Genomic DNA, 25918 nt, shown 5'->3' with positions numbered 1-25918 from the left:
AGAAAGGTATTTATAATATTTCATAAATTGTTTTCATCAAGCAATCAACAACTACTTGGCAAGTAATGGGTATACAAATACCTTTTTGCTTTACTTGAACTCGTATCCCACTTCCTTGTTGATCAGGCAGTAATATGTATGTAACAGAACGTATCAGTTATTTTGTATGTCCTCCTGATGTCTGCAATTAAACTATGTCGTTTTCTTAGAAAAATAGAGACAATGATTTAAATTTTAACCACTAATGAATAAAGTGTTGAATGCACATTTCAGGATAAAAACAATATATGTACAATAAAAAAAATATTGTATTACAGCAATAAGTTAAAATGAGTGTTTGTTTATTTGATTTTAATAATTTATATACAAGGCAGATATTTTAGCTGTTCAATATATTATTATCTATCGAGGTCTTACTTTTTTCAATTTTCCCAAACACATCTGTAGCAGTATCTTTCCAGTTTGTATCATCTCCTTGTGCAAGGAATATTTGCCTAGCTTTAAATACTTTATCCTAAAATAATAATAAAAAGAGCAAAGGGTTAAATTATAAGAAATGACTAATAATTATTCTGTCTATTCCATTTAGACGTTTCCACATTCAATAGATTGGTAGAGGAGTAAAGATGCTATACTAGATCCACTACATTAAAAAAAAATTTCATCAAGTATATCTCAAGCCATATGACACTTCAAGCCATTGCATACATATTTGGAGTTTGTGAGTACTAATGATTTGAGTTTGTAAGAGATCTTTCTGATGTGATGTGTCAAAAACTTCCACCAAAATACATAACATGGCCTATCAGAAACTACATAACTAGAACTGTACTGATGTTTAAAGAGAAAAGGGTGTCTTAAGAGTGATTGATGGGACACACCTTCCCATTCGAGTACCCAGAGAGTTTCACGAGAACTACATTATTCGCAAAGCACTCCATTCAATAAATATACAAGGAATATGTGATAGCAATAAATATTTCTTAGACGTATGGGTAACATATTTGGTTTTTTTTTTTAAAACTTTTTTGGTACATAAATTATGCGGTTAGTTTTCCTGTTTGAGTTGTATTACATTTTCATTTCAAGGGTTTTTATAGCCGATTATGAGGTATTGGCTAAACTCATTGTTGAAGGCCATACAATGACCTATAGTTGTTAATTTCTGTGTCATTTGGTCTTTCACCGTCTCTGGTTTTTGTGGAGAGTTGTGTCATTTGCAATCATACTACATCCTCTTTTTTATATTGTAAATTCTTTTCATGATTTACAATTTTCACATCATTGTTAGTATTACCGGGCTAGTTTTCAAAACAATTATTAATCCATCAAGAACAAGAATTAAAGCAGTCAATGAGAATTATTAGGTTATGAACAATGAATGCTTTAAAACAAGCTATCAATTTTTTAAACATTCTCAGGTGTTTTCATACATTTCTAGAATAAATATGATAATATCATATAAATATCTGATTAAATTTATTAAACATTGATACATGTACATGTACCCTGAATATTGATATTTTTTTTAAAGTAAGGACAACGGAACTAGGGCCCGTTGACTCTGCTGACTATGCGATATGGGCTTTGCTTTGGTTTTTTTTTCTTGAGGAGTCTTGCTGACTATGCGATATGGGCTTTGCTTTGGTTTTTTTCTTGAGGAGTCTCTCTAGTTGATAGGTTGAGAGATTCGGTCATAGAATCTTCAAATGATGTCTGAAGCTCTCTTGTGAATACAGGATGACTGATTTGGCAATCTTTGCTGCAGACTCTGTGTTAGATATTGATTTGATGCTTGAGACCAAGTTATTACTGAGTTCATTAATTGACTTTAAAAGATTTATTTTGTATTTTGTATTCATTTATTTTGTAAACAAGGTTAGGAATTAATGGTAAGGCGCTGAACAGAGAATAACATCTCATTTTCAATCCTTACAATTCAATCTAAATGTCAGTCCCTGGTTTTAGGGGTTAATTTTCGTTCGCCATAGTACCCAGGTTTCACGCTGAACGGCAGCCGAAGCTTGTGAAATTGCTCTCGGGCCTGTAAAAATTAAATCTACAGGCCAATAGTTGAAATTTTAACAGTTTATCAAGAAGACTACCTGTTCGCCGAGGGTCCATTCGCTCTGCTTTTTATTCCCCCTCCCCCCCTTATTGTTGTTTAGGTGCACAGTTTTTTTTTATGCAAACTAGTTGCACAGTTTTTTTTTTATGCAAACAGAATGTTGAAGTTTGATTATAAAATACCCGAGTATCTGTATTGCCGCGACCAATTTATTATTTTTTCCTTGATTTGCATAGAAGAATACTGGAATACAATAATATGTATCTATTTTTATTGATAATTGTAAACTTTAAGTTTTCAGTCAGTTTATTCAGTATAACTGACATGTCTACAGACAATTCGTACATCATTGTCTTTGTTTTGAAGCTGACAGTGAGTTTGTAAAAACAAGTTTGTTTCATTAGAAATCAATCAATGACAACAATCAGTGAGAATTTGTATGTCATTGATCCCCGTCGCTTGAAGATTTCATTATTCTATATATCACTACTAGAAATATTTCATTTCCCTCATTTTTTTCATTTAATTATGAAATCTTAAGGCGACTGTGCATTGATAAATAATTGATCCAAAACAAGCCATCAACTTTTAATTATTTCCATATATTTTAATATATTTTAATATGTCCAGTATGGAACCAGACGACGATTGACAAAGGGAAGTAATTCGCTTAAAAAGAGAGTAATAACAGATTAAAATCGGAAATTGACAAATGGACTATTGACATGGACAAGAGGTATCTTCATAACTTTAGGTGAGTTAAAGAGTTTATCTAAGTCAGTGAGTGGACGGTATCAAAGTAATTCAGGTGTTTGTTTATTTTTATACCTTCTGCAGAAAGGAAAAATAAAGGCAACAGTAGTATACCGCTGTTCAAAACTCATAAATCCATGGACAAAAAACAAAATCGGGGTAACAAACCAAAACCGAGCGAAACGCATTAAATATAAGAGGAGAACAACGACACAACACCGAAACGCAACACACACAGAAACAGACCAATCATCAGACAAAACACCACGAGAATAACAAATGTAACATGAAAACCAAATACATGAATTTGGGATAGACAAGTACCGTGCCACGTCTTATCTCAATATCTCAAAAATAAGAGAAAACACAAACGACTCAACGTTAAAATGCAACACAAAGAGAAACGAACAATATTATAACAATGACCATCTTCCTGACTTGGTACAGGACACTTTTAAAGGGGAATAAAAGTGGTGGGTTGAACCTGGTTTTAAGGCATGCCAAACCTCGCACTTTAATGGCAAAGTTAAATACAACACCGAAACGACAACACAACACCACAGGACCACAACACAAACAAACAGGAGAACATATTAGACACAGAAAAACATGATTAATAGATAACAAAAAGCATCAGGTCCAAAATTCAATACGCCAAAAACGCGCCTTGCCCACACAAGACTCACCAGTGACGCCCAGATATAAAAGATCGAACGTGAAAAAAGTACAAAGTTGTACAGCACTGAAGATCAAAAGTTGAAAAGGTTTCGCAAAACACGGCATTGTTTTTATGCCCGGGATAAGAACATTCTTATTATATAGAACAATTCATGCTATTGCAAACAGTAAATTTTATCAAATGAATATGAAAGAGATATACACAAAGAAACTAAAGTATTAACTAATTACAGAAAACTAAACCTGAATACATAACGCCTAGATATAAAAGATCGAACGTGAAAAAGGTACAAAGTTGTACAGCACTGAAGATTAAAAGTTGAAAAGGTTTTGACAAATACGGCATTGTTTTTATGCACGGGATAAGAACATCCTTATTATATAGAATACTTAATGCTATTGCAAACAGTAAATGTTAACAAATGAATATGAAAGAGATATATATAATGAAACTGAAATATTAACTAATTACAGAAAACTAAACCCAAGTTTATCACAAAATAGACACACATCCGAATCAGTCCAAGCGTCAACGTAATTAAAAAAATTGTGACGTCACATACGATGGCGAAAAGGCAGAAACGTTATGCCATATTTGAATTTATGAAATTTAGAAACAGCATGACGTCACATATGAAAAACTATCATTCAAAAATGAGATAGAATTAGGATTGATTTAGAACTAAATACTGATAATTCATTTAAACAAAATGCATATTGCAATACTTATTAATAGCAATTAACTGTAATATATATATGTCCAGTTTGTTATGAATCCAACTTCAAACGTAAATAATCGTACAAAATTTAATATAATTATTAAAGAGGAGGTGGTTAATTTTTCTATACGTCATACCTAAATATATAATAAGAAGACGTCAACACATTTGACAAAATCTGATGAGAATTACAAATATAACATTAAACATGTAAACTAAATACATGAATTTGGGATAAACAAGTACATAAACACGTCTTATAGTAATGCGAATTCACATTCAGCAAAACGGTCACAATCGGGAATAAGTCACGTTTGGTAATAAAAAGATTAGACGACATAATGACAAACCACAATCTACCATGTGGTAAAAATGTCCTTAGCTAGTTTGGTTAAAGAGACATTATATGGATCAACCAATTCGTGATGGTGTCCATAAAATTTACGAGGTCACCGTAAAAACAAGACTAAAGACTTATTGGCTGTGCTCCCACTAAAGGACTGGAGGGAGATACAGAACATACATACATACATTGCCCTTCAAAAACAAAGAAAGATGATCATCTTAAATGCATTTAACTTTTATCTATCTAGTGGATGCTAGGCATTAAAACAAGAAGATCTACATTAGTGTAATTCCATTCAAATTTATGTGGGAGGGTAGTCAGGGAAGTTATATAAATGAATTTTGTTGAATTTTTTTTTAGCTCACCTGGCAAATGAGCTTTTGTCATCACGTGGTTTCCATCTTCGTCTGGCTTCGACCCCAAGGGTGACTTGGGTATAGACATATGGTCTTCTCCTGACCGGCAGTAAAACGCTTGCCGAAGTTGGGCGTCCGTTTGGCTGTGCGGGATGTATCAAGTTCGCAGTCACGTCTGGTCAGAAGGGGGACGTTAAATCCGATGCCTCGTGTAAAGAGAGTGCCACGCTCTATGCACGTTAAGAACCCTTGCAACAACTCTTTGAGCGGTCCGTAGGTGGCCTGTTGCAAGGCAAGATTTCTGTCCCTATCCAATTTACACTCATTTTCCAGTGGCAGTCCAAATTTCCCCGAACATCATCCAAGATGGCCTCTATTGTATCAACCTACCTATTGTTTTCATTGTGAACTTGTTTTCGTCCTGAATATGCATGAAATATTTGCCACTGGACGTTAAGCAACCAACAATCAATCGTCTGGCGTCCATAGTCTTTTACAAAAAATCTTCTCTGAAACTACAGGGCCAAATTTAACCAAATCATCATTTGGGTAACTTGTTTAAAAAATGTGTCCGGTGACCTGGCAAACCAACCAAGATGGCTATCCATAATATTATTCAAGATAATAACAAAAAACGGCAAAATTTCCTCCTAAAAATAACAAATTCATGGGCAGCAACTTAACAATCGGTGATCTGATTCATCTGGAAATTCCAGGGTAGATTGATCTTTACCTGATAAGCAATTTCATCTCTTGTCTGACTTGCTCTAAATGCTTTGATTTTTAAGACAAAAACTGCATTTTACCCCTATGTTTTAATTTTAGCCATGGCAGACATCTTGGTTGGTTGGCCGAGTCAACAGACACATTTTTTCAACTAGTTGATGATTGTGGCCAAGTTTGGTTAAAATGGCCCAGTAGTTTCAGAGAAGATTTCTCAAAAGATTACAAAGACTTACGAAAAAATGGTTAAAAATTGACTATAAAGGGCAAAAACTCCAAAAAGGGGTCAACTGACCAATTTGGTCATGTTGACTTATTTGTAAATCTTAATTTGCTGAATGTTATTGCTGTACACAGTTTATCTGTTTCTATAATAAAATTCAAGATAATAACCAAACTAGCAGAATTTCCTTGAAATTTTCAATTCAGGGGCAGCAAATTATTAACAGCACATAGACCAAGGTGAGTGACACATGCTCTTAAGAGCCTCTAGTTTCAGTATGAGACTGTATATTTTATATTAGGTTAGTAGGAAGACGGGGCTTATTTCATGATCTATATTCAATACTAGGTTAGAAGGAGGCGGGGCTTATTTCATACACGGTTAGAAGGGGTGTTACATCACTTTATAAAGATAAATCCAAATTTATTATATGTTCGGATTCACTTTCATGCTTACAAGCTATACGAAATACTAAAATTAAAAACCCAGCAATTCTCAAAATTTTATATGTAATGAGGAATTTAAAAATTCTTCTGAAAGAAATAATATTTCTATGGGTTCCGAGTCATGTTGGAATCCTTGGAAACGCAGCTGTAGACCTTGAGGCAAAGAATGCCCTGGGTGACCCTCTATCTAACTGTGATATACCATATACTGATTTTAAATCTAATATTAGAGAATATGTTTTTAATATATTGAAAAATAAATGGAGTAAAAAAGATGATAATAAATTGCATGAAATTAAACCTAATTTAGACAAACCTTTTTAATAAATATTATGTGCAGAAAAGATCAGTGTGTTATTACTAGATGTCGTATTGGTCATACTAGAATAACACACGCGTATCTTTTAAAAAATGAAGATGAACCACAATGTGTTCCTTGCAACTGCAAGTATACTGTTAAACATGTTTTAATTAATTGTATTGACTTTGCTGATATTCGTAAGAAGCATTTCAATGTCAATAATATGTATGATTTATTCAATAATGTTCCATTTACAAATATTGTTGTGTTTTTAAAAGAAATTGGAATTTATTATAATATATAAAAATGTTATTATATTTAAATCGTTTTTAAATTTTATCAGGTTATTTTACTGTTGATTTTTATTTGTATATAATCAATTTGCTTTAGTCAAGAATTTTAGTATATTGAAGGACTTTTTGTCTTATTTTAAAAATATGCTTTAAATTGTAAAAATATTCGAGTTGGCTCTCGCCGCGATATAGCCTTTTTGTGCTAATGCGGCGTAAAGCAACCAACAATCAATCAATCAATCCTTTTTTTTTAAAACAAAACGGTACTGAGAAAAAATCTTGAAGGTTTCAACAGACAAAGAAATTGATGATTAAAGGTTGAAATGAATTTATAAAACACATTTATATCTAACAAGTTGTTGTTGTCGGCATCCGTTTTTGTAGGATCAATGGAAGTAGTTTTTAATGCTTATAGTATTGAAGACTAGTTCATTTTGATAGGTCACTAGTATAAATTTTCACATGTTAAGATAGTCAGTGGGATAAATTAGTTATATAGTGTGTTAGATCATGAACACACTATGTAACTAATAATATTTCATTTCTTCATATGTGGTGTTTTTTTTGAGAATCAGATATCCACAGCAAAAACAAATTGATATCATAAAAATTAGAGAACATATACATTACTTACAATTTGTTCAGAGTTTTTAAGTATTGGATTACTAGTACTACTTTTTAGCTCACCTGACCTGAAAGGTCAAGTGAGCTTTTCTCATCACTTGGCGTCCGTCGTCCTGCGTCCGTCGTCTGTAAACTTTTACAAAAATCTTCTCCTCTGAAACTACTTGGCCAAATTCTACCAAACTTGGCCACAATCATCCTTGGGGTATCTAGTTTAAAAAATGTGTGGCGTGACCCGTCAAACCTACCAAGATGGCCGCCATGGCTAAAAATAGAACATAGGGGTAAAATGCAGTTTTTGGCTTATAACTCAAAAACCAAAGCATTTAGAGCAAATCTGACAAGGGGTAAAATTGTTGATCAGGTCAAGATCTATCTGCCCTGAAATTTTCAGACGAATCGGACAACCTGTTGTTGGGTTGCTGCCTGTGAAATGGTTATTTTAAGGAAATTTTGCAGTTTTTTGGTTATTATCTTGAATACTATTATAGATAGAGATAAACTGTAAACAGCAATAATGTTCAGCAAAGTAAGACCTACAAATAAGTCAACATGACCAAAATGGTCAGTCGACCCCTTAAGGAGTTATTGCCCTTTATAGTAAATTTTTAACAACTTTTCGTCATTTTTTGTTACTTTTCTAAAAATCTTTTTTTTGAAACTACTTTGCCAAATTTAACCAAACTTGGCCACAATTATCATTGTGGTTTACAATTTATAAAATGTGTCCGATGACCCAGCCTACCAAACAAAATGGCCGACATGGCTAAAATTAGAACATAGTGGTAAAATGCAGTTTTTGCTTTATATTTTTGAAACTAAAACATTTAGGACAAATCTTACAAGATTTTAATGTCCATCAGAATAAGATATATCCCCTCACCAATTTTCAATTGAATCGGGCAACCTGTTGTCGGGTTGCTGCCCTAAAATTGGTGATTTTAAGGAAATTTTGAAGTTTTTGGTTATTATCTTGAATACTATTATAGATAGAGATAAACTGTAAACAGCAATAATGTTCAGCAAAGTAAGATCTACAAATAAGTCAGCATGATCAAAATTGTTAGAGGACCCCTTAAGGAGTTATTGCCTTTTATAGTCAATATTGAACAACTTTTCGTCATTTTTGTTACTTGTATAAAAATCATTTCTAAAACTACTTGGCCAAATTTAACCAAACTTGGCCACAATCATAATACAAGGGTATCTTTTTAAAAAAAAAAGTGTCTAATGACCCCGCCTACCAACGAAGATGGCCAACATCTGTAAACACATTAACAGGTGAGCGACACAGGCTCTTGAGAGCCTCTAGTTGTTTTAAGTGATAAAGCTTTAGAAAGTGAGCTACAATTTGATATCTATTTGGGCTGTAGGGTTAAAATGAAATTTATATAAAAAAAAAGGCAGAACAAAGGTAAAGAGTTATTAAAATAAACACTGGGAGGACGAGCAAATGGGTAATAAAAAGGTAGCTTTTGTTAAATTATGTTTTTCTTACATACTTTAATGTTGAGATCAGCTTTGAGATCAATATTTATTGCATGCAACATATTGGAAACTCTAAAAAGTATTTGTAAATAGTTTTTTTTTTCTCCAGAAAAACCTAAGAAAATAATGACTGAAATATTGCTAAAACCTGAGGACAGGTGATGGTTTTATAATACATCTACAGTGAAACATACTGTCACTGTCAATCACATTCAGCAAACAACATTTTTTGTAAGGTCAAACTTTTACTCTACCACTGTTTCAATACACTATGCAGTTTCCACCTCAATTCAAAGGTCAGTTTCTCTTTGCAATGTGATTTTTATTAGCAGATTTATAAATCATTTAAAGCAAATATTGTTTGTGAATGCGAAAGTGTTGTAGTACTGGAATAGACGGTTGTGGGATAAAAACAGAAGCTTTGATTAATAGCGAAGTCAATGGCTGTAGCCTAGCATAAGTTGAGGATTTAGTTGACAAACAGAGCAATGGATTCGCACAAAAAAAACTGTTTCTGAAGATTGGTTACCCTTCTTTATTTAAGATGATTAAGGGCTTGGATATATCGTTAAATCTCTTTCGTTCTGGAATGTATTTAGGTATTGAGTGGTGTAGTGTTATTGCCCTAATAATCCCATAGGGAGTTTCCCCAACCTATAACACTAGTACTGGTAAAGACCCGAGAGACCTTGAGACACTGGTAGAGTCTAGAGAGATCCCAAACGGAAGAGGAGACACCTACGTCATTTGGAACCATGCTCAGCCTCTTTCTCATATGCATCAGACCGAAGCGGTGGAGAAAAACTTACAAAGACGAATCAAGTCCTAAACACAGATCAAGGTAGTTATATCTTCAAATATACACTCCATTACAAATCCCACTTTAGGGTATTACGTTGAGCTCACCAATACAGGCCAAATAACACTATAAGTACCATGTCACGGATTGTTCGATTCCTGAAATTAGAGTTTTCTTGGCGAATGGAGAGTGTTGTTGCCAGTCAATAAATCTACCAGGAAATATATCGTCGCTGTTATGCAAAAACCTCGTATCTCAATATTTTGCGGAAATCTTTTTATCGATTATTTAGAATTAAATATGTATGTTCCACTATATGCGAAAATATCTGACCTTCTAACCAATCATTAACCCGAGTTCTGTCATGTGACGAAAAAGTGAAGTTGGATTAGTGAGAAATATTGTGTGCGAAAATATCGTATCTCAAAATAAAAACACTCGGCACGGCAGCTGACATAATTTCAGGTATAGTTTTATCAATTTAAGGTTTTCAAAGCTGATATAACTTAGAAATAATGAAACGCTTTAAAATTACAATATAATTTAACCTTTTTATGCATGTTTTGAAAGATAAACAAACAAAACAAAAAGTAGTAATACCAAACACAATTCTGTACGGTACAAACAGGTTCTTAAATGTTGCTGACAGACATGTTAACGTTATTTTCAATAAAAAATACAATTGTAGTGGTTATTTCATTCGGTAGATGTGTTTATATGAGTTGTAATTCGTTCATTTGAAGATTTTTTATTGTCCGACATTTTAGCTCCAATGTTGACTTGAGTTACGATGCTTTAGACCGAATCATAGATAATGATTGTTGCTTTGATAGGTGCAATAATACAGATAAATAAATAAAACTAACATAAGAAAAGCACCCCTTTTGAAAATATAAAAAAATGATTAGAAGACAAAGAATCTAAAATAAACTTTACAGATAAAAAATACGAAATTTATAGTCTTTTAAATGGAAACGAAAAAAAAAAATGCATTTAATTCAAGATTTATTTAGTAAAAACAATATGTAAATAAATTAGTCGTGAGCTGAAAATAAAATGCTTGAAAAATACAAATAAATTTTCTTTCTCAGGTTTATCGAATAATGTCTAAACAAGATGTCACAGTCGGCAAATTCAGACTCTACTGAACACGAAGAAGAATGGACTTGTTTTATATGCAATCTTGAAGCAAATGATAGATTTTCTTTGGATACTGAACTACTAAGTGCTTCATGTGTTATATTGATTGAGTCAAATGGAACCAGATGGTTAAAATGTGCTGGATGTGATAGACGATACCACATGAATTGTGTCACAAATATACCTAAAAACATAACTGACGACGATTTTCCTGAAGGTGTTTATTTATGTGACGAATGTGGATGGTTTGCTAGTGGAGCTTATGATTCTGACAACAATTCAAATTGATCATGTCCAAATATGAATGGCAGAGAAACACTCCTTTAGACACTGATTATCGTGTGAATAAAGATACAAATATATTGCAAACATTTTTAAAGAGAGAACGTGGACATTATTCTTCAAAGGGACGGCATTTTGACTTCATTCCGACAATATATTACACTTGGTTTAAAGTAAATTCACCTCGATATCAGGTCATCGAAAGAAACCCAAATAATTTTGACCAGTACCAAAGCATAGAGTGGAAATTTCACCCAAATTGCAAAAATGGATGCTAATAGATTATCACGAGGACAACAGTTGGTTGAACTTGCATTGAACAACAAAGAAATCGAAGACAGACCTTTGGAATCTTCTCAGTCTATTTCTATGTTAAATGCATCAACGTTTCTTCGCATTCAAGGAGAAACACTTCAAAATTATCGTCAGATCAAAGAAAAAGACTTGGAATGTAATGAATCTGACAATTTTGATTCAGACAAAGAATTTTCTCAGCATGATTTAGATGATTCCACAAAAGACCCAGACTGGGGACCAGAAAAAGATTCAAATAATAATGATGCAATTGATTCAGAAAATGATGATTCAGACTTGGAACAGAACAATGTACAATCAGAGAAATCAGTTCTGGAGCCAGATAATAACATTATCCAAACAGATGATGCAGGTCTTGAAAACACAGGACACACTAGGACTAAAAGAAAGAAAAAAGCACCAGCCGAGTGGTTGAAGAATACAAATAAAAGACTAAGAATGGAAGGCAAACAATACAAAGGAGTCCTACAAAATGAGAAAGGAATAAGAACCTACTGTATTGACCGAGAACAGAAAATAATGGCTCCTAGTGGATGTACCAACAAATGTAAGAAATCAGAGAAAAGAAAGTGTCAAATATTTGAAGAAAAAGAAAGAGAAGAAATATTTAACGGTTTCTGGCAACTCATATGGGAGGAAAAGAAAGTATTTGTTTGTAATCTAGTTGAGAAACATGATGTGAAACAAAGAACAACTGTTGGCGCAAGCAGAAGGAAATGTTCGTACTCATATTTCTTGACCAAAAACGGTTCAAAATTTCCTGTGTGCAAAAGCATGTTCCTAAGTACACTAGGTATCGGAGAAAAGATGATGTATGAATGGATTTTGAACTCAAAGAATGGAATTCCTCATAAGTCAAATGTCAAAAGACCTGCAAAACAGTATGACATTGACAGAAAACAATATGCAAAATCATTTTTAGAACGCCTGCCTAAACTTCCAAGTCACTATTGTCGTGCCTCTAGCTCTAAAGTATACCTGGAACCTGTCTTCCAATCAATCTCAGAATTGCATAGGGAATATAGAAAAGAGGCCCAGAAAGATGAGAGTCCTGTGATTAGTAGAAGTCTTTTCCACAACATACTTGACGAATTAAACATTTCATTGTTTCAGCCTAGAAAGGACCAATGTGACACTTGCTGTGGGTATGAAGCCGGAAACATCAATAAAGTGATGTATGACCAACACATAGTTAAGAAGGAAGCAGCCAGGGCTGAAAAGAATAAGGACAAAGAAGCAGCATTGACAAAAGATGACATGAAAGTCATTAGTTTAGATCTACAGGCTCTTTTAATGTGCCCTTTATTAAAAGCGAGCGCAATGTATTACAAGACAAAACTGTCCTGTCATAATTTTACAATATTTGACATGAAAACTAAAGATGTTATTTGTTATTTTTGGACAGAAGTCGAAGGTGACTTAACATCAAATTCATTTTCATCATGTGTTGTCGATTACATCATGAGTTTGGACAATAGCATTAAGACTTTAATAATTTACAGTGACGGTTGCACGTACCAAAATAGGAACGTTACTTTGTCCAATGCACTATTGAAAGTAGCCTATGACAAAAAAATTACTATTTTTCAAAAGTACCTAGAAAGGGGTCATACACAAATGGACGTTGATAGCGTTCACAGTGTCATAGAACGTAAACTGAAAAACAAGCCAATTTATGTGCCGCAGAATTATGTAGATATCTTTAAAGTATCCCGCCTTGAACGTCCATATGACGTAAAATATCTCTCACATCAGTTTTTCAAGAAGTATTCTGATCTAAATTATTACAACTCTATTCGGCCGGGTTCTAAGGTTGGTGATAATGTTGTCACTGATATTCGTGCTCTTATGTACTTACCTGAAGGAGAAATTAAGTATAAACTGGCAATGTCTGGGGATTACTTAGAATTACCAAGACGGGCAAAAATTTCAGCACCTGGAGATACGGATCAAGTAGGTAATCTTCATGATTCTGCTTTGTGTATCAAAGCCTCGAAGTATAAGCACCTCCAAGAACTAAAAAGTGTTGTTCCTAGAGATTTCCATGCATTCTATGATAACTTACCACATGCATAACAATGTCTGATGTTTTATGTACATGTATAAAGAAGGATATTTTGTAGTCTGATGTTCTTTGACTTTCTCATGTGTTAATTTCATAACAAAAACTACTAAATGACTTAGGAAAAGTCATGTTTTGTTTAAAAAATGCATTGACATTTTCAATAGTATTTTTATTATCATAATTTAGATACAATAGCCTCGAAGTATAAGCACCTTCAAGAACTAAAACGTGTTGTTCCTAGAGATTTCCATGCATTCTATGATTACTTACGACATGCATAACACTGTCTGATATGTTTTATGTACATGTATAAAGAAGGATATTTTGTAGTCTGATGTTCTTTGACTTTCTCGCGTGTTAATTTCATAATAACAAAGAATACTAATTGACTTAGGAAAAGTCATTTTTTGTTTAAAAAATACATGGACATTTCTAATGTAATTTTTTATTATCATAATTTAGATACAATATCAAAGGATCGGTGTTGAAAAACTGTTTTGACAACAGATTTACTTTCTAATTCTTGTTTTTTATTGACAGTTTTATATTGTCTATTTTTTTTCTACTACAATTCTATATTCAGCATTAAGAATTGTGCATGTACGTTTGATTATGTTTGTATGTTTTTATTTACAGTTTAAAGAATAAACAGTAAGATTATGTGTTATTTATGTGTTTATTCAAACAATGCAAATTATAATTTGCATCACCCAAAGCAAAGGTCACCGCTGTTTTTTGTGGGGTTTGTGTTGCTCAGCTGTTAGTTTACTGTGGTGTGTTTTGTAGACTGCTGTTTGTTTTTCCATATTTTTTGCCAGGGTTTGTCAGTTTGGTTTACATATTTGAGCTTGGTTGTCTCTTTGGTAGCGTTCGTATCTCTTTTATTGTTGTCAGTAAAAAGCCATCCTTTTATATGAATAAAACATGACGCCTTTGAATCACTGATTTTCTTTTGAAATATAGTCCAGTTAATATTTCAAACATTATTAGGATTGATATTTTTCCCATATAAACGTCAAAATACCTTTTGTGTGTCAATGAATTATAAACTATCTTTAAATCTAAAGATTGTGTCCTCTATGTTGCTCTTTTTTTATATTCAATATGAGTCTAAAATATCGTAGATTTTTTTGGTCCGAGGATGTATAAAGAAAAAAATATCGTATCTCAGCTGACAACCAATGAGATTGCAGCAGGGAAAAAAATTACATACATTATCAATACTTGATTTAATTTAAAATCACATTTCAAATTTAAGGTTTATATAATTAAAAAGATCGATCTGAGTCAGTTTTTACTGCCTGGTGTAAAATTATCAAAACCTTATATACGAGGTTTTTGCATAACAGCGACGATATGTTCGGCATAACAAATGTCCAGAATATGCTTTGAAAATTGATTTAACTAAGTGGCACGTAGACTTTAATTAAGTAGGAAGTAGACTCAATTAAGTGACAATAAGACTAGTGTTACCCGTGTCTGGCGTATATACAAAATTTAGTCCTGGTATCTATGATGAGTTTATTTACAACCACTGGGTCGATGCCACTGCTGGTGGAGATTTATTTCATCGAGGGTATCACCAGCCCAGTAGTCAGCACTTTTTTGTGTTGACATGAATTATCATTGATATGGTTATATTTATAAATTACCTGTTAACAAAATTTTGAAACCATAGTACAGACTTGTGCTATTGAACAAGCAGTATAAGATTTTTTTTTTTTAAATTACAAAACAACCTGTTCCGGTAGCACATAATATAACCAATTTTGAATTGATGGTTTTGGAAAACAGATTAAGATCATTTAAATTGTTTGCTACAATTACTACACATGTGAAGAATTTCATTGAAACATTGAAATTTCCAAGCGAGTGTTTTCAAAGAATAAGTTTGACAATTACAAACAGCAGAACTACTGTCTACTTGCTTTTTTGTTGAGGATTAACTTTAATCAATCAGTAAATCTTTCGATTTTTTCAGCTGTGCAAAAGATGACAGACTGGTGTGCCTGAAGAACAAAATGAAATAGAAACTGTAGTAAAAAGGAGAATGTTAGATGATGACCACAGTGAAGCAGCGATACAGTTACCAGAACAAAATCTGTCTAGTGCAAATGACGATGAACCTCCTTTGGTACAAGGCCCGCTACCAACGTAAAGGAAATCCATCTCTGAATTGGCAAGATATGCATACGAAGCGGTCACGGAGAGCATAGACCGATGAAAACAATTAGAAACGAAGATGGACAAACGCATAGTCTTTTATTCATGTGAATTTTAAGAAATTAAATTATTATTTGATACCAATATGTTGTTCAGTTGTATATCTTCGTATTCAATATTAAAAAAACGTGATACGTGATATGATTGACACAACTCTTCACAAGAGACTAAATGTCGCAAATTACAGTCAGGTCACCAAAAATGAGCTACGTCCATACCGCATTGGGAGCTATGAAAGGCCCTGAAATAACAAATGTATAATAAACAATTCAAACGATAATCCATTAATTTAAATAAATCGCCAACACAAGACTAGCCAGTGACGCTCATATGTAAAAAGATCTAAAAAGTACAAAGTTTAAGAGTACAGAAAAGCCAAAGTTCCAAAAAGTTGCGACCAATACGGCTAGGTTTTTTTTTGCCCAGATTAATAAAACGCAATATAAAATCGTCATCCAGGTCTTCAACAATGTGGAAACGTTTGTAGCGAGATATAAATAGTAAAGCAATACAAAGATAACTTTTAAAATATTCTATTCTTAGAAGCTCGGATAGCACATTTTATACAGATAGATATTTACCGTCACCCCATTACAATAAATAAAACCATCAAAGTTACCAGGATTACAATTTTATGTGTACGCCAGACGTGCGTTTCGTCTACAAAAGACTCATCAGTTACGCTCAAATCGAAAATGTTTCAAAGGCCAAATATAGTACGACGTTGAAAAGCATTGAGGAACAAATCTTCGTAAAAAATTGCCCCAAACAGCTAAGGTAATCTATTCCTGCGTTAAAAAAGCCTTAGTATATCAAAAATTTAAAGTTTTGTTAACAGTTAATTTGTTATTAGGAACATATCAATGATTACACAATGGAGGACGCTGTATTTCATGAAGCAAATGTAAATTTCAAGTCAGCGACAACAGAACTTAGACAAATGGGTCGGGGAACAACTGCTGTACCCATATTTTGACTATTTTATTTATTGTGTTTGTTTAGTTAACGCTTCATTGTAAATATAACGGAATTTGATGTGACTGTCATCAAAGTGAGAGGGTTAGTGATATAAAACCAGGTTTAATCCACCATTTTCTACATTTGAAAATGCCTGTACCAAGACAAGAATATGACAGTTCTTGTCCATTCGTTTTGTTGTGTTTTGTTATTTGATTTTGCCTTGGGAATATGGACTTTCCGAATTGATAATCCTCTCAGTTCAGTATTTTTGTGATTTTATTTTTCACTGTGCCAGTATCAATGAAACTGACCTGATCAAGTTGTACAGTTCAATCTATTGTTCAACAAATACCGTATAAGTACAATTTGACATAAGAATGTACTCTTGTACTTTTTTCAGGATGGTACAGGAGAACATGAATTTGATGACAAAAACAAATTTTAGTGTAGATAATTATCAAAGGTACAAGGATTATAATTTAGTAGAGACAGGCCCTGCCACAGGACTAAAGGTTGTACGAAAGATGGAGGAGGAGATGACATTAAAAACACATTGCATTTCCTCAAGTCCCTGGTTGTATACAGCTGGTTTGCTATGACTTGTAATTCAGGATGGTTTTTGTTGATGATTGATCTTAGAATTTCATAATTTTAATACCGACATTTCCTCAAAAACTTCCTTGGCAGACAGGTTGGGATCAGGTGTGAGAGTTTCCAAATCCCTAGGGGTCCACATCAAGTGTTTCCTTTTGCGATTTTAATAAATGTTGAGTTCCAATCCCTTCTAGTAGTTGGTATGGCTGGCATGGAACTGATGTCAACAATACATTGGTAACCTGGTTATGTGAAATTGTAGTGAATCCTTAAAATGAAATAATATATACGGCTGTAAAATGTAGCAGTCATGTTGGATAAATCTGGTACCTATAACAATTAGTTGGGACCGGTACAATTACTGCATTCAAAGGTTTCAATATTTTACTCTGTGAACAGTTTTTTGCCAGCTCCATCCACAATCTTAGATAAAATAAATCAGCACTAAGTTTAAGATGGCCTTCAATGCTTCATGAAGTTAAACTATAAACTTACGAGATCAGTTTTTTTTTATTTTAACCAGCTCAAACTGGTCCAATACAATCACAGGCATCTTTGGGACTCCATTTTCCCTAATGCATTCAGTGCAATAGTATTTAAAACGCTTGGTCAATACACCTTTTTCTTAATGACCCAGCTGGAAGGGAAACTTCATGATTAATCTTGCAGTTTCTTTGCCTGCTCTATCAAATCGGGGACAATATTTCTTTATACTTTATGCTGTAAAATATGTTATATTGAAATTATTAAGAAACCTAAGGTCTCAACTTCCACAGGTAACGTTGACTTTAGATGAATTTGGCTATCAATTTTAGGTATTTTTGTTATATAGCTCTTCAACGGTTTCGGTACTTATACATCCTCCGATATCAAATGTTTGCGTTTGAGCGTTCCTGATGAAGGTAAACCCAGAAAAGCGCTTCGACGCATTGAAATTATTAAACGTGTTGTCTTCAATTTTTTTTTCCACTGGTTATGCAACTTATCTTCAATACTGAGCATTGTCATTAGGGAGTTTAAAGTTATTCAAGTACATTATAAAACAAGCATTGCATTGATAATACAATGTTAAAATGTGTACACATCAAATATAAATCCTGTGGAGTATAGGAAAATATTTAATTACATTCTTGAAAAAAAATATCCAAATGAAACAAATGATGCAGAAAAAAAGAAGAATTCGAAAAATCACATAAAACACTACTTAAAAGAAGATTAACATATGCATTATATTAAGAAGAATAAAGCTACTGGCCAAATAACCAAAAGTCTTGCAGTTACAAAAGACAAATAGTCCAGAGTATTTTAAAAATGTGCCATGATCATAGTAGGCACCAAGGTCTTAATAAAACTGTCAATAAGATAACTGATAGATATTACTGGAAAGGAATTGTAAGTGATACTAAGCAATATGTTCAACAATGTGAACTTTTCCAGAAAAAAAAAAAGAATGCTAAAACTGCAATTCCAGAACTAACATCTGTCCCTGTTGGTAGTTGATTTGATTGTTGGTTACCTAACGTCCAGTGGCAAATATTTCATGCATTTTCAGTACGAGAACAAGTTCACCATTAATACAACAGGTAGGGCTTGTCATAATAGAGGCCATTTGGGCTGATGGTCGGGGAAATTTGGATTGCCACCGGAAAATGATGTTATATTCGACAGGGACAGAACTGAAAGAGATGTCCTTAACGCGCAATCAGCGTTGCAGTTTCTTTACACGAGGCATCGGCCAATGGCCTTACTATTTACACCACTGGGTCGATGCCACTGCTGGTAGACGTTACGTCCCCGAGGGTATCACCAGCCCAGTAGTCAACACTTCGGTGTTGACATGAATATCAATAATGTGGTCATTTTTATAAATTTCCTGTTTACAAAACTTTGATTTTTTTGAAAAAATAAGGATTTTCTTATCCCAGGCATAGATTACCTTAGCCGTATTTGGCACATGGATCCTCAATGCTCTTCAACTTTTCACTTGTTTGGCTTTATAAAGATTTTGATATGAGCGTCACTGATGAGTCTTATGTAGACGAAACACGCGTCTGGCATACTAAATTATAATCCTGGTACCTTTGATAACTATTGGTACAGGACATTTTTAAGGAAAAAAAATGGTGAGTTTAACCTGGTTTTGTGGCATGACATCGGGTGGCACATTATAATAGAAAAAGAGATAAAATAGCAAGTAAAATCAGTCAATTAAAATAGAAAATAATACCCCCGAGTTCATATATTTTCGGACTAGCGGGGAGAATAATAAGAAAACGCCAACAAATCAAACTAACTTGAATCATATTATAATATTGGAAGGGTGTATTTAGCTGTAACCACATTTTTGACGACTACACCCATTATAATGAACAATTTTGGATTATTCCAGCAACTGTGACACTATGTTACAACTAAACATATTAAGTCAAATGAAAGAAAACATTTAATTGTCAAATTTTAACTTTAATAATATTTTTTTTTGTTTTTTTCAATTGTATTTAAGTCTTTAAACGATATGATCTGAGGTTCCTCCGAAATATCTTCCTTCAATGGCCACTAAAAACCATATATGGACTTGTGCATGTAGCTAAGCATTTTTGGATGTATGCGTTATTTCTTACGAGGAAGTATGCGTTATTTCTTACGAGGAATACCCAATTGCGGTGAAATAAATAAAAAAAGACAGAGAATGACTTTAAAAAGTACGGAAAGCAGAAAGCAAACAACAAATAATAATTAAAAAAAAACCACAGCAACTAGAATTAGAACGGGAAAGCTCAAAGTAAACAGATTATGGATAAAGACCAGAAGTTTGCCACAATGGGTCATAATTTAGTTATATCTGGGCAGGCAGGAAATGGGAAAACATTTTTAGTACAGAAATTAGTACACTATTGGAGATTTAAGCAATGTCGGCAACTCATTACGGAGACCTAAGGGCACAAACCTTACATAAATGGTCATGGATGAGGACGGCAGACATTTGAATGAAGAAGTAATTCATTTGTTAAAACAGATGAGTGGTTTATTGTTGCCAAACACAATATTGAAACTGTTGAAGAGTTACTCAAAGATTGATTGATTGTTGGTTGCTTTACGTCCAGTGGCAAATATTTCATGCATATTCAGGACGAGAACAAGTTCACAATAAATACAATAGGTAGGTATTGACATAACAGAGGCTATCTGGGATGATGGTCGGGGAAATTTGTACTGCGCCTGGAAAACGTGGCACTCTCTTTACACGAGGCATCGGATTTAACGTCCCCTTCTGACCGGACGTGACTGCGAACTTGATACATCCCGCACAATCCCCCACTTCAGCAAGCGTTTTACTGTCGGTCGGGAGAAGACCAAGTGACCATATTTTTATACCCCAGTCACCCTTGGGGTTCTACAAGAGGATTATCACTAAATAATTCAAAATTTGATGACTATGCTGAACGCATATAGTCAATCGAATTACAGATAAAGAATACAACATATACAGTTGTTTCATATCATTTGTTGAAAACAAAACTTTACGACAAAAAATATGATTTCAGCTGCTTTCCAATTGTGCACTTTCCATTTTTAAGTAGCAACATTCCAGCAGGGGTATGTTTCTCCCATTTGATCCGACATTCCCGTGTTCGCCTTTCTTTATCATGATTGTCTTGATAGAGGGTTGCTGCTCACAAGGAAGTTGTAAAACCAAGAGTTCCAAATGGAAAAGTTGAAATCCACCTTTCGTAAATTTTACGGACGCCATCACGAGTAGGTTGACTGTTTTGGAATAACCGTTTCACAAATGCGGATATCTTCCTAACGTCGTTACTGAAATCCCCTTCCTTTCATAATTGAAAAACACTTCATGGATGGATGAGAGAAAGAAAAGATTAACAGCATCATATTTCAGCTTTGTTTACTAAAGGAATCATAAAAAACCTGTAACTCCTTTGGTTAATTCTTTATTATACATCCTTTAAAGGTAACAAAGCTACTAGCTTGGTATATATAGACTTGGACCAAGAGATTGATTGATTGATTGGTTTATTAACGTCCAGTGGCAAATATTTCATGCGTATTCAGGACGAGAACAAGTTCACAATAAATACAATAGGTAGGTATTGTCATAGTAGAGGCCATATGGGATGATGGTCGGTGAAATTTCGACTGCCACTGGTAAATGAGGGTATATTGGATAAGGACAGAAATGTTGCATTACAACAGGCCACCTACGGGCCCTCAAAGAGTTGTTGTAAGGGTTCTTAACGTGCAAAGAGCGTGGCACTCTCTTTACACGAGACATCGGATTTAACGTCCCCATTCTGACCGGACTAAGAGATGAAAGGGTGACAATACATATAAAGGAATCCTAAAATACCTGTAACTCCTTTGGTAAATTCTTTATTATACATCACCTTTAAAGGTAACAAAGCTACTAGACTTGGACTAAGAGATGAAAGGGTGACAATACATATAAAGGAATCCTAAAATACACGTAACTCCTTTGGTAAATTCTTTATTATACATCACCTTTAAAGGTAACAAAGCTACTAGACTTGGACTAAGAGATGAAAGGGTGACAATACAAGAATATACTCAACAAAAAGTTTACAGTAAAAGTAGAAAACATGGGTCTCCTTATGGATGACGAGGTTTAATTTTTAGGTGCTAGCCCAAATAATAGATGAACATAACAACCAAGGATTAATAGAAATTAAAAATGTTCTTCACAACAAAGAAATTACCTTATTACAGACTTTATTTTCCATTAAAAACTTCTGCCTAAAGAAAAATAATAACCATGAGCTGAAACTTAAAAAAAAAAAACTATTGTTATCAATGTCAAGGACTTAGGAACATCTGCAATATACAATAAACTGATTTATTGTACGCACCACTAATCCGTATGATATGAATATTGGAAGAATCTGTAAGATTGCTCAACACTTCAGTTTTGGTTGATTATATTGGACAATTTGAATGGATTACTCGGACTTGTAGTTGACATTTTAAAAATTTTATATAAGTCTGGGTCCGACCAAAAGGTTTCCCTGTGGATTAACGGTACTAAATTTAAAGTGGTTAAGATGATATTCTTCCAGATTCATGCACAAATAAATGGGGTGAGAGTGAAGAAATGCCAATCCGCAGCTGTGAAGCGTGGTCTACCCTTTATACATGAGCCAGCAACAAAAGTAACCAAAATCACAGAAGACTCGCCTGTGTCGACTTCCATCTCAATTTCCCCTATCAACACACCTATTGTTTCTCCTGCGGTCACTCCAGTTGCTTCTCCGACTCCATCTCTTCATTGTCACCAAAGAGAACCGAGAAGGAATTCAAAACAGCAAATGGTGTCACTTTCAAAGACAAATATGTAGTTTGTATTGCTATTTCTAAAACACACCGACTATGCTGAAGTCACACGAGTCTGGAAGAAGTAATTAAGTATTTAAAAACAACTTCTAAGGGACAAACCAGATGGTTGGATGCTTTCAGCAAATGCACCGTACTAAGACAGTGTTCACATGAATACATTTAGCGAATTGATGAGTCGATCGAAGCTATTGAAATTTACAGATTGCCCAAGAATTGAGACATTAGAAATATTGAACTTGCTAATCTGCAACAACATGCTTCAATCTTAAACAGCCGACAAAAATAAGAACATAGTAAAAGATATGTGTCTTATGTTCATTGATACTGGAATTGTATTTGCAACTGCATTAGGAATGGGTATTGATGTAGTAGCTCATAGCATCATACTATACGGGTCACCAAAAAGTATACTGGATTTAGTTCAGGAAATAGGAATAGTGGGCCGGGAGAATTTATTTTTTTTTTGCATTGTTTCAAGGTTTACTTGGATTGCTTTCAAATATGATAGCAATTTTTCAATGTTTACTATTTATATATATTATCGCATCAGCAAATGGAATTTAGTATCACGAAGCTCTGAAATCAAAGTGCATACCTAGCTGGCTACTACAGGTTTTTTCATCCTTTGAGTCCACTTTTAATCCATACATATAGTGATCCTATGAACAGAAAGCAACTAAACTTGGAATATACATATTTATTGACATAAACAATTAATTTTAATATACATGTACATAATGTTCGGTGAACAGAATAATTATACGGTATACAGAATTTTACAGAGTTCATTTGACCTCTGTTTCATGCTTTATTGGTCCACATAAGCTTTAGTTTTAGGCTATTCTCTGAAATACGTAAACATCCTGTTTTTATACAACTCATGTACATGGTTCATGCAAACATATTTTTATCCAGAGTCTAATTTCAAAAACACTTCTTAATTTCAAATTGGATATGAAAAACGCTGCAAGACAACAAATGAACATACAAGTCTGGATTTTTTGAAGCATGTTTAAATCTTTTAAAAAATAATAATACAAGTATGTCCTTGAAGAAGTTAATACATGAACAATGATAAATATAGATCTTTCTTGTTTGCCGATACTGTAAAAAAATTCAATATGTAAATGAACTTTTAAAATTTTTCGTCAAAAACTTCTCCCATGTTAATGCGTGGAATGACTTCATACTTGGCCACCAGTTTCACAGTGATGAGTTGTAAAATGTGAGAATTTTTCAAAGGTTTTTATTACCAACTTCATGTTTCCTGATACTTTGATTTTTTTTCATTATGTTCAGCCATTCTTCTGAGTTGAAGGGGAGGTATGCTTAGTACAATATTGTGTGCAACTTCTTGTTCATGTTATAATATAAAAAAAATTATGTTCATATTATAATGTAAAAGACAATGTGTGTATGCTCATATTATAATAACAAATTAATTAATCAACTTTCAGCTATTCAAAAAAGATATATAAATTGATTTTATTCAATTTTTACAGATAAAAACAACATCACGGAGTAAAAACTAAGGCTATAATTAATGGATGTCAGCACTTATATTCAATTAATAAGTACATTTTCATGAAAAACAGTACCAAACAGTTCAACATTGGACCTAAACCAGTTCAGATGAAGAAATGTTGGCCCAAAGCCAAGTCCTCCAGGAGATGGTGCAAATTTTTTTTCCAAATGGGAAAAACTTTCAAGGAAACTATAGGGGCGAAGCGGTTAAGAACTATCATTTGTAAATCGAATACAGTTGTATAAAATATTTGGTATAAATATTTAATGTAGATAAAAGTTTATATATATTAAAACAATTTCGGCTTTGGTCAGTATTGAAGGTTTTATTTCGACATAACATTGTTCATATCTTTGTCAATTGGTTTTCAGTACTAACCCATCTCCCTATTTCAATATAATCACACGTCCTAATAAAATAGAATAATATTTATTTAAATAATAGCAGTTAGGACCCAATAAAATATAATCTAAAGAGAGTACCACGCTCTTTGCACGTTAAGAACCCCTGCAACAACTCTTTGAGGGGTATGTAGGTGGCCTGCTGCAAGGCAAAATGTCTGTCCCTATCCAATATACCCTCATTTTCCAGTAGCAGTTCAAATTTCCCCGACCATCATCCTAGATGGCCTCTATTACAACAACCTACCTATTGAATTTATTGTGAACTTGTTCTCGTTCTGAATATGCATGAAATATTTGCCACTGGACGTTAAGCAACCAACAATCAATAAATCTATAATCTAACTTTTTTAACACTAATTTATGATAGTTGGTTACTTCTAGTACAAGTTAAGAAGTAAGATGGATTTTAAAATACTCAATATCAATATTTATGTCTGTACGAAGAGTGCAACTTAAATAACATTCGAAGTGAGGTAATATTGACTACCCTCTAGCATGATTTAGTGATTTAAATGTCACATCTTCTGGCCATCTAAAAGTTTCTTTGAAATTGCTCAACACTCTTTGTCATTTAAGAATATAACATCTTTTCATTGCTTCAAAGTTATATTGTAAGATATTTCCGTCTCAAAGCCACCAACTCTAATGAACGAGGCACTATCCCTCAGGATTCATTATGTTATTTTCTTCAATAGTCAACATGTGTCTAACTCCAGTCTTGCTCCTTTCCTCTCTTTTATTTGTATTTTTATTTAGCACCCCGACACATATTGCTATGTCTGCTTTTTCACTTCTGTCTCACTTCTCTTGCAGACATCCAATGCACTAGCCTCCCCTGTTATGGTTTTCCACAACTCATTTTTCTTTTCATTTGTCTGATTTGAATACAGAAGTGGCTAATTACTTTCTAATTGCATTGAGAGATGAAGTTAGTCTGTAAGCAGTATTAACAGATCCAAATCTTTCCTTTGATTATCATATGTAACTTCTAGGTAAGTGAAGCCTTTAACTATATCTTGGATCTATCGATTGGTACCTTGAAACCAATGTCCTGAATACACAACTCATCCAAGATGATCGATGGATTGTTGGTTGCTTAACGTCTAGTGGCAAATATTGCATGCATATCAAGGACGAGAACAAGTTGACAATAAATACAATATATAGGTCTTGTCATATTAGATGCCACCCCAAGGGTGACTGGGGTATAGAAATATGGTCATTTG

The 25918-nt window shown here is 33.5% G+C and overlaps 1 protein-coding gene and 1 pseudogene across 1 annotated transcript; both read left to right on the top strand.

The window, feature by feature from the left end:
- The window catches only part of LOC143052019 (uncharacterized), a 445702-nt pseudogene that overhangs the window by 407374 nt on the left and 12410 nt on the right, over positions 1–25918 (top strand).
- On the top strand, positions 11507–17247 carry LOC143051969 (uncharacterized). The gene is made up of 2 exons (XM_076224946.1): positions 11507–13111; positions 17203–17247. The coding sequence occupies exons 1-2, from the start codon at positions 11507–11509 to the stop codon at positions 17245–17247; spliced, it is 1650 nt and encodes a 549-aa protein (XP_076081061.1).

Source organism: Mytilus galloprovincialis, chromosome 11 (genome assembly GCF_965363235.1).
Source record: "Mytilus galloprovincialis chromosome 11, xbMytGall1.hap1.1, whole genome shotgun sequence".
In the NCBI taxonomy this organism is placed as follows: domain Eukaryota; kingdom Metazoa; phylum Mollusca; class Bivalvia; order Mytilida; family Mytilidae; genus Mytilus; species Mytilus galloprovincialis.
Note: the sequence above shows the minus strand (reverse complement) of the source record. Positions and strands in the feature narration are given on the sequence as shown.